Genomic DNA, 10,381 nt, shown 5'->3' with positions numbered 1-10,381 from the left:
GGGAGGGTGGAGGGACGGCGCAGGAGGGGAAGGCCCTCTATGAGATGGATTGATTCGGTGACTGGGGTAATCGGGATGGGTGTGTCAGAGGCGGTGCTGTTGGCGCAGGATAGAGCAGGGTTTAGAGCTGTTGCATAGGGTCGCTATGAGTCGGAAACGACTTGATGGCACATAACAACAACAACATATTAATAAGTGTTAATAATGAGACAGAACACCAAGAATATAGGAGAAAACAGAGGTAAAGCAGGAAGCGAAGAGTCCAAACAACTGAAGTGCTGGTCCCCGCTTCCCTGTGCCTTTATTGAAAATTGCCAGGGAGCAAATCACAAAGAGAATTCAATTAAATGAAACTAAGCTCTTTCTATTAAAACCTTATGCTTGGCTCAGGAGGGAAGGGTTAGCAAATACAAGAATCCTGTAAACACTTAAGGTTTGCCTTAGTGCCTACCCCTGTACACATTTAAGGTTTGCCTTAGTGCTTCAGGGTGAGTTCCAGCTTGTATCCACCTCTCTCATATCCTGATAGAGCATTTGGTTTATTACAAATATTTAGTATGAAATTTGGCTTCCCACAATTTGCTCCCTGGCAATTTTCAATAAAGACACAGAACAGCTGGGTTCGGAGCGTCAGTTTTTTCTAGCTGCTAGCCCACTGCTTTACACTCTCTGTTTTCTCCTTCATTCTTGGTGTCCTGTCTTGTTCTTTATTCTTTACCCTCGGATGACAACAATGTACTTTGAGCATACTGTCAGAAAGGGTCCTGTCATTGGAAAAAGCCAGCACTCTGGGAAAAGTAGAGGGTCAGTGAAAGACAGGAAGCCTTACAAAGATGGACTGACACAATGTAGCAGTGGGTTTGAGCTCATGAGAGATCATGAGAATGGAGCAGAATAAGGCAAGGTTTTAATCTATTATTCATAGGGTTGTGTACAAAAGAGCAAGGGGCACATGGGGAGTGTCATATCAGATCTTCACCAACGTCACAGGAGAAAACTATCCCTGCCCACAGAGTCATTAACACAAAACCAATTCCCATGACGTCAGACATTATCTCAATGCCTCCTTCTACTCATCTCAACACAAATCTTACTGATTGGGATCCAAAATGCAATGTGATAGCTCACAGACCACATAGAACCATATTGGGGGTATAATTCAGATTAATAACAAAATATAGTCGTCAAGACAGCTCCGAAAATGTTCAAACAGGCACCTCAGCCTCATGGCTCTAAGTGTTTCCAAGTTCTCAGTCCTGCCGATATTGACTTCCCCCATAATTAACCAACAGTGTTCTCAGTCTTGCCAGTATCGGTTCTCCTCTCCCCAAAGTACCAGATCATATCCATTTCTCCAGCTCAGCCATTGTTGCTGCTCCTATGCCAAAATGTGTCCTACTACTCACTGGGTTAAGGGAGATCTCTCCCTTCTCTGTCGAGGTGAAGAATTCCATCTTTCTGGTGCCAGCATACTCCTTCTGGTGGGGGAAGGATTTCACATTTCTGCAGTTAAAGCTGTTCAATTTATTGGCGAGAATAGCCAGTCCTCTAGTATATTGCTGAAACCAGCCAATCCCCTTGTGGAATGCTAGATAGCCGATCTCTTTGTGGATAGGCCAACACACACTCACTCAGTCCCACCCCTCCACATAGGTGGCCTAGTGGCAAGAAGCTGCACTGCAATCCCAAAGGGATGAAGTTCAAGGCCACCAGCTGCTCCAAAGGAGAAGGAAGGGCAATCTCTTCCCATGTGATTAACTGCCTCTAAAAACCCTCTGGAGAGTCAGCTATGAGTAAGTTCCAACCCAATAGTACATGCCGACAACACACTGGAAAAGCCATATGGAAAGACAAACTCCACAGGTCACGATGAGCCATAGTCCATTGGACACCTCCCAACAACAATAGAATAAGGTGGACAGTAACATAATGCCAGAGAAGTCCTCATTGGCATAACGAGCCATACAGAAAGAGACAGCAATGAAGGATTAATGGAAACTAATAACACAGGGAAGAAGCAGGGAGAACGATGTTACAGTCAGGATCACAGGCAACATCACAAAACAAAAGGGGTATGAACTGCTGAAATTGTCTCTTAAAAAAGTTTTAAAAAGAACTGATCGTCTGAAGAGTTCCAAGAAATTATGAAAGAATGAAAGAATAAGAAGAAAGAAAGAAAGAAAGAAAGAAAGAAAGAAAGAAAGAAAGAAAGAAAGAAAGAAAGAAAGAAAGAAAGAAAGAAAGAAAGACCTAATTCACAGAAACAGAAATGCAAATTGTTCTTAATGTTGGTTTTTGGTGCCCTGGAGGCAAGTACAACTAATAGCAAGGGCCTGAGCTATGGGAGTGGGTCCATGATTGAAGGGGTGGAACAAATGAGCTAGAAAGGTACAGGTCAGGTCTACAAGGGCCTTGGCCAAGGGGCACTCAGAGGAGGCAAGACAATGGAATTAGGGCCTGAGCACCAACGTGGGATCCCCACCCAAGCACAAGTGTTGATTTTATTTTACTAAGACTCAAAGGCACATACTCAAATGTTCTTGCATAGTTAATAAAACTCAAACAGATATTCTTCTGGTATTCTTTGCTATAAGCCAGAATCCATCTGACATCAGCAATGATATCCTTGTTGCCACGGCCTCTTCTAAGCCCAGCTTGAACTTCCAGTAGTTCCCTGTCAATGTCCTGTTCTAGCTGGTTTTGGAAGGTCTTCAGCAATATTTTGCTTGCATTTGATATTAATGATATATTGTTCAATAATTTGCACATTCTGTTGGATCCCTTTTCTTGAGAATGAGAACAAATATGGATCTCTTCCAGTCTGTTGGCCAAGCAGTTGTCTTCTAAACTTTCTGGCAGAGACTGGTGAGCAGATCCAGGATTGCATTTGTTGCTTGAAACATGTCAATTGGTATTCTATCAATTCCTGGAGTCTTAAGTTTTTCCAGAGCCTTCAGTGCAGCTTGAACTTCTACCGTCATTATCATTGGCTCTTGTCATATGTACTTCCTAAAATTTTTCAGTGTCAACCAATTTTTTTTTTTGGTATAGTGACTTACTGTAGTCCTTCCATACTATTTTGAAACTTCTTGGGTTATACAAGATGTTGCCCATAGCATTCTGTAGTATTGCAACATTTTCAGTTCTCTCAGCTTGAGGGGAAGTTCTTCCCTTTTTAGTCTCCAATTCTAACTTTCTATTATAACACTCTGCATTATCTTCTCAAGCTGCCCTTTGAAATCTTCTTCTCAACTCTTTTACTTCAGTATCATGTCCCTTCATTTTGGCTTCTCAAAGTTCTAGTGGAATTTTCAGAGTCTCTTCTGACATCTATTTTGGTCCTTTTTTTCCTGTTCAATCTTCATAAAAACCTTTTGCTCTCTTCATGGATGATATCTTTTACTTCATCCCATAACTCATATGGTCTTTGATCATTAGTGTTCAATGCCTCAAATCTTTTCTGGAGATTAATTTTATATTTAAGTAGAAGAGATCCGCAAATGTAGTCAGTCTGAATCTTGTAGTCATGAATGTAGTCAGTCTTGAACACTTGCTGTAGAAGATCAAATACTACAATATGGATTGCAACTCAACATCAAGAATTCAAAAATCTGATCACTGGATCAATGAACACTAGAATAGATGGATTAAAGATTGAAATTGTCAACGACTTCCCTTTACTTGGATTTGCAATCAACACACCTGGTGCCAGAGTTCAGGAGGTCAGGAGATATGTTGCACTGTGAAAAGTTCACTTTTGGGACTTCTATAAATTACCAGGAGCAATAATGTCACTTTGAAGACTAAGGTGCGCCTGATTCATGCTGTGGTCTTCTCAATCATTTGCTATCTGAGAGCTGGATAATGAATAATGATGACAGAAGAACTGATGCCTTTGAGCTCTGAAATTAGAAAGAGTACTGAATATCCCAGGGACTGCCAAAAGAACAGATATGTCTTGGGAAAAGTGCAGCCAGAGTGCTCGATGGAGGGAGGGATGTCAAAGCTTCTCACACATACTTTGAGCATGTTGCTAGGAGAGGCTATTCCTTGGAAAGAGATATCATGCTAAGAAAGGTGGAGGGGTCGGCAGAAGAAAAGAAGACCCTCAACGAGATGGATTGACACAGTGACTGCAGCGATGGGCTCAGGTGTGTAGGACAGGGTTCAGGTCTGTTGTTCACAGGGTCACTGTGAGTAATTCTGGACCTGAAGGCACCTAACATCCCTCACAGTGGCCTGTACACATCAGCTCTGAACCTTGCTCCAGTCCATTAGTTCAGTCACTGTGTGGATCTGTCTTGTTGAGAGTCTTCCTTTCCTTCTCTGCCCCTCTACCTTTCCAGTATGCTGTCCTTTTCCAAGCATTGGCCCCTCCTGACAACATACCCAAAGTATGTGAGACCAAGTTTCACCATCCTTGCCTCTGAGGAGCATTCTGGCACTTCTTCAAGGCAGATTTTCTGTTGTTGTTGTTGTTGTTGTTCTTTTCACGGTTCATGGGATATTCTTCACTCTTCTCCAGTAACACAATCCAAAGGCATCTATTTCTCAGTCTTCCTTATCCATTGTCTGGCTTTTGGATGCATAGAAAGCAATACAAAATTCCATTGCTTAGATCAAGCATACCTTAGTCTTTGAACAAAAATCCTCACCACGGGACCAACACATAATCTATCACGATAGGTGGAGAAAAGGTTGGTGTGATCAAGGATTTCGGTTAGCTTGGACCCACAACCCAAACTGCTCGGGAGCAAAGGTCAAGAAATCAAAAGATGTATTGAGTTTGGAAAATCTGCTATCAAGGACTTCTCCAAGGTGCTAAAGAGCAAGGATGTCACTTTAAAGACTGAGTTTAAAGAAGCAGGAGTGACACACCCATGTTTATCGCTGCTTTGTTGACAGTAGCAAAGAGCTGGAAACAACCCACGTGCCCATCAACAAACAATGGATAGAGAAGCTGTGGTATATTCATACAATGGGATACTATGCTGCATTGAAAACAAGGAACTCATGAAATACTATGAAAAGTGGATGACCCTCGAGGACATTATGCTGAGTGAAATATCTCAGTCACAAAAGGACAAATACTGCATAGTGCCACTGGTGTAAAACAGGACTGACATCGGGGTTGAGGGAAGACAGAGGGGAGGAATGTTGTACACTGCTTTGAAACAGATGAGGGGGAGATCTGTTTTAAATGGATATGTGATTAGGTATTGTCATGACAGGAGTCTAGAATGAAGGCTGCATAGTGGAGTGGACTTGGAGGGAGGACTTGGATAACAATAAAAGAGTTTTACTTTTCAAAAAAAAAGAGTTTTACTTTTCAAGGAGAAGAGTGAATTGGAGGGGCGGGGAGGGGCAGGGAGAAAAGTTTAACAATGAAGGACTGGAAACACTGAGTTTCTGTAAACTTTCATTAAAATTAATTAAAAAGAAGGAGGGGAAGGAGGAGGAGGAGGAGGAAAAGAAGGAGGAGACGGAGGCAGCCCGAGACTCAGGCTTAGGAGGGCAAGAGGGGGCGGGGCCTGGGTCATGGGGGCATGTGTGGGCGTGGCCTGTGGAGGGGGCGGGTCGGTGTGGGGCTTAGCATGTAGCGGGGGGGCGAGTCCGTGTGTGGGCGTGGCCTGGGGAAGGGGCGGGGCGCACCGGGCGCTCCTGAGTCTCCTGTCCTTTGTCGCTACTCGTAGGGATGAATTGACAGCCGCGCGTCCTCGGAGCGGGAGCCATGGGTGAAAACCTCCCTCCCAGGGACCCCCAGCCCGCAGTGGGACGGGTCGGCCCCGCGCGCACCCACTATCGGGGACCACGGAGGGGTAGGGGAGGGAGGGGTCGCGCACAGCCCCTTCATCAGACTCCCGGGACCCCAGAGTTCAGGGGGGACCCCGCGGGGCGCGTCCTGGGAGTGGGGTGCGGAGTGCAGAGGGCGGCGCTGGCCGGTGGTGGCCCCCAGAGCCGGACGACTGGGGCCTGCGCTGCCCCTCGCTGCCCCTCGCTACCCCTCGCTGCCCCTCTCTGCCTCTCGCCTCTCGCTGCCTCTCGCTGCCCCTGTGCTCCCGGCTGTGCGCTCCAGCTTCTGTGCGCTCCGCTGCGCCCCAGCTTCCTGTCTGAAGTGAGGGCGTCCTCGAGCGGGGGACCCTGGAGAGGGAGGGCGCGGGACGGAGCCGGCGGAGCGCTGTGCCCGGGGAGGCTCGGGGGCGCCCCCGGGTGTTGCTGCGCTCGCTCGCGGTTGCAGAAAAGGGAAAAGGCTCATCGCTCGTGAAACGAGCACTGGACACCCATTAACCCCCTAAAATCTGGAGCATCCCACCCGCGCCACCAAGCACCCCTTCCCCAGGCGGACGCCTCCCGCCGCGGGTGAGATGAATACACGCCTGCCTTTCAGGTCTGTTCTCGGAGCTGAAGGTGGCTGTGCCCTGGGGCCACATTGCTGCCAAAGCCTGGGGTTCCCTGAAAGGCCCCCCGGTTCTCTGCCTGCACGGCTGGCTGGACAACGCCAACTCCTTTGACAGACTCATCCCCCTTCTCCCTCAAGGTGGGGCTGGGGACCAGCGTGGGGGTCAGAGGCAGAGATGGCTGGTGAGGACACCGTGTCCACCTGTTTCTGTCTCTATCACAGATTTCTACTACGTGGCCATGGATTGGGTGGGCCACGGGCTGTCATCCCACCGGAGCCCTGGCCTCCCGTATTACGGCCAAGACTTTGTGGCTGATATCCGGAGAGTGGCAGCAGGTGAGGGGGCGCAGAGCTCTGGGACAGCCCCTGTCATCGTTCAATGGGGACATGGCATTGAAGGAGTGTGGCTGGGCAGGACAGTCACCCCGGGTGACTTGGGAACAGTACACAGTGGTTGTGAAGATCTCCCTTCTGCGTGTCCAGCTGCTGAGGCTCCTCTCAGGGACTGTCTGGGAATGGGGGCAACCCAGAAACTAAGAAGGGATTTCTGCAGGAAACAGGGGGCTTGGAGGGGGGGAAGCAGAGAGGCCCATCCAGACCTTCTCGGCCCCCTGTGTTTCAGCCTTGAAGTGGAATCGCTTTTCCCTCATGGGCCACAGCTTCGGTGAGGAGCCCTAGCCTCAGCTGGGACCTGGAAGGTTGGGTTCCAGATGGGGGGGGCCAGGGAGAGCTCGCCTTCCCCCCTCCCTGCACTTGTGAAAAGAGGTGAGGTCCACCTACACATTGACTTGTGGACACCCTGCCCTCTGGCTTCAGGATCCCTAAAGATAACTTAGTTATCTCCCCATCAGATCAGGGAAGTATGTTCTGAGTGGTGAGGTGTGGTGAAGGGCCCAGGGAGGGTCCCCATGTCTGTCAGGGAATGCAAAACCCCCTCTTGCAGATGGTTTGTTTCCACCTGTGCTGTTTTTCTATGTCCTCTTGGAATATATAGAGTATATGTACTGAGTATACAGAGGAAAGTATGTGTACAGAGGATATAGAGGGGAATATATGTATGGAGTATATAGAGGAGAGTGTGTGTACAGAGGAGAGTGTATGTACTCAGTATACAGAGAAGAGCATACATATGAGGATATAAAGGAGAGTGTTTTCTCAGTGTCCAGTTGTTATGTGCTGCCATCAAGTCTCTTCTGACTCATAGCGACCCTGTGCACGGTAGCTGTGGGGAGAGTATACACTGGGAGTATGGAGCAGAGGTGACAGAGAGGCGTGGCCCGGTCTGGGAAAGACCCCCTCAGTCACCTGGGAGAAGTTTGAGGTGGAGTCTTGAGATCTGGGGAGGGAACCCGGGGCCTGTCCACCAACTGCTCTTTTGTCCCACAGGTGGCACCATGGGCGGGATGGTGAGTCAAAGGCTTTGCGGTGGCCCCTCATGGCCCCTTCTGGCTCGTGCAGGTGGGGCAGGGAGAGCAGGCAGAGGAAGGGGCGTCACCTGGGTGGGACATTTCAGCATCCCAGGTATCCTTGCTCTGGTGGGAGCTCTGGTGGCCTCATGGTAAAGAGTGACCCTGGCAACCCAAAGGCACACGGTTCAAGTCCATGGGAGAAAGATGGGCAGTCTCCTCTCATGCAGTTTACAGCTTCTGAAAACCCATGGGAGGGTCAGCTGTGGGTTGGTTCCAGCTCAATAGAACACAACACATGTACATTTGAGCTGCTTCTGCTTACAACCCCACGTACAACAAAGCAACACCCAGCCGGTCCTGTGCCATCCACATCCTCATTGCTGTGTTCAAGCCCAGGGTTGTGTTGCAGACTGAGAGAAGTAATTATTAATAATGAGACAGATAACCAAGAATGAGATTAGACAGAGAGTAAAGACAGAGGACCAGCAGTCCTGATGACCGAAGCGCCCAAGCCATGCCTCTCTGTGTATTTATTGAGAATCATCAGGAAGGTAAAGGATAATCACAAGGAAATAGAAAAAAACAAAGGATCATGGGGAAGTCTTTTGCAGATAAGGTGGAGTTCTCTATTGTTTACCTTATGCTTAGCTCAAGAAAGAGGGATTCAGTAAATACAAACTAAGAACGATGTTGACTCTTAAGGAATGCCTGCCTTAGTGCCTCAGAGTGAATTTCAGCTTGTATTATGCCTCCCTCATATCCTGAAACAGCATTTGGTTTATTATTAATATTTAATTTGATATTCGGCTTCCCACAGTGTTGCAACTGCTGTGTCATTCCGCCTTGGTGAGAGTCTTCCTCTTATTTGCAGACCCCTGACTTTACTGAGCATGATGTCCTCCAGGGCCCGGTCCCTCCTGATAACACATCTAAAGTACATGAGACACGGTCAGCCTTGTGTCCAAAGAATCTTCTGGCTGCACTTCTTCTAATTAGATTTGCACTCTCTTCAGGGAAGGCATGTTGTTGTTACCATCAAGTCACCTGCAGCTCATAGCAACCCTGTGTACATTAGCTCTGAAAGCTGCCCTATCCTGGACCAATTTCATCATCTCTGATAGGCCTAATCCCATTGCTCCAGTCACACTGAGTCAGTCCATCTCATCCTGGGTCTTCCTCTCCTGCACTGTCCCTCCACCCTTCAAGGCATGATGTCCTTCTCCAAGGACTGGTCCCTCCCGCCCATGGGCACAAAGTGTGTAAGACAGAACTTCAGAAGCCTAGCCTCCAGGGAGCAGCGTGGTTTCAGCCTCTGGGACAGACCTGTTTATTCTGTTCAACACTCTTCTCCAGCACCACAACTCAAAGGCATCAGTCCTTCTGTTATCCTTTGTTATTGTCCAACTCTCTGTTACATAGCAAGTAATTGCAAAGACCATGACCTGAATCAGGCACACCTTCGTCTCTAGACTGACATCATTGCTCTTCAGTACTCTAGAGAGGTCCTTGACAGCAGAATCTTCTAATGCAATTTGTCTTTTAATTTCTTGACTGCTGGTACCGAGAGTGTTGATTGTGGAATCAAGCAAGCTGAAGCTGTTAACAATCTCAATCATTTCTCCGTCCATTATGAAGCTGTCAATAGGCCCAATGGTGAGAATCTGTTTTCTTGATGTTGAGCTTCGATCCATATTGAAGACTATAGTCCTTGCCCTTCTGCAGCAGACACCTCATGTCCTTTTTGGTTTCAGCAAACAAGATTGTATCATCTGCAGGTTGTTGATGAGTCTTCCTCTAATCCTGATGCCACATTCTCATAAAGTCTAGCTTCCCAAATGATCTGTTCTGCATATAGGTTAAAAAGTTATGGGGATAGGATGCATTCCTGACACGCACACCTTTCCTGATCCTGAACCATGCAGTGTCTCCCTGCTCTGTTCTGACTACTGCTTCCTGGCCCAAGTATAGGTTTCACATGAGGCCATGTTGTTGTTGTTGTTAGGTGCTGTTGAGTCAAGTACGACTCATAGCGACCCTATGAATAAAGGATCTGGACGCTATTCTATCCTGCGCCATCCTCACTCTTCCTGACACACAGAGCCCATCACAGCAGTCACAGCATCAATCCACCTGCTTGAGAGTCTTCCTCTCCTTCGCCGACCCCCCACCCTTCCCAGCATTATGTGCCTCTCCAAGGAATGGCCCCTCCTAGAAACATGCCCAAAGTATGTGAGGCGAAGCCTCATCATTCTTGCCTCCAGAGAGCACTGTGGCTGCACCCTCTCCCAGACATATCTATTCGTTTTCTTGGCCGTCCATGGGATGTTCAGTGCTCTTCTCCAACATCACGGCTCAAAGGTGTCAATTCTTTCCCTGTCATCCGTAGTCATTGTCCAGCTCTCAGATGCACATCCATAATATATTTCATATTTTTTGGCACCACTACAATGCAAAGGCGTCAGTTCTGCCTTTCTTTTCAGAGTCTAGCTTTCACCTGCATATGAGGCAATTGAAAAGATCATGGCTTGGCCAGACCGTCTTAGTGCTCCCTCAAAAAGACACCTTTGGTTTT

General features: G+C 47.7%; 1 protein-coding gene across 1 annotated transcript in view; it reads left to right on the top strand.

Moving 5' to 3' along the window:
- The window catches only part of SERHL2 (serine hydrolase-like 2), a 107,580-nt gene that overhangs the window by 73,666 nt on the left and 23,533 nt on the right, over positions 1 to 10,381 (top strand). Inside the window, exons 3-8 of the mRNA XM_006890173.1 lie at positions 5,874 to 6,065; positions 6,117 to 6,250; positions 6,389 to 6,538; positions 6,623 to 6,736; positions 7,023 to 7,064; positions 7,787 to 7,806. Of these exons, the coding sequence (XP_006890235.1) occupies positions 5,874 to 6,065; positions 6,117 to 6,250; positions 6,389 to 6,538; positions 6,623 to 6,736; positions 7,023 to 7,064; positions 7,787 to 7,806 (652 nt within the window). The remainder of the gene's footprint in view (positions 1 to 5,873; positions 6,066 to 6,116; positions 6,251 to 6,388; positions 6,539 to 6,622; positions 6,737 to 7,022; positions 7,065 to 7,786; positions 7,807 to 10,381) is intronic.

The sequence above is a fragment of the Elephantulus edwardii genome, unplaced genomic scaffold (genome assembly GCF_000299155.1).
Source record: "Elephantulus edwardii isolate Elephantulus edwardi_28Jun2011 unplaced genomic scaffold, EleEdw1.0 scaffold00086, whole genome shotgun sequence".
In the NCBI taxonomy this organism is placed as follows: domain Eukaryota; kingdom Metazoa; phylum Chordata; class Mammalia; order Macroscelidea; family Macroscelididae; genus Elephantulus; species Elephantulus edwardii.
This window is presented reverse-complemented; position numbering and strand designations above follow the sequence as displayed.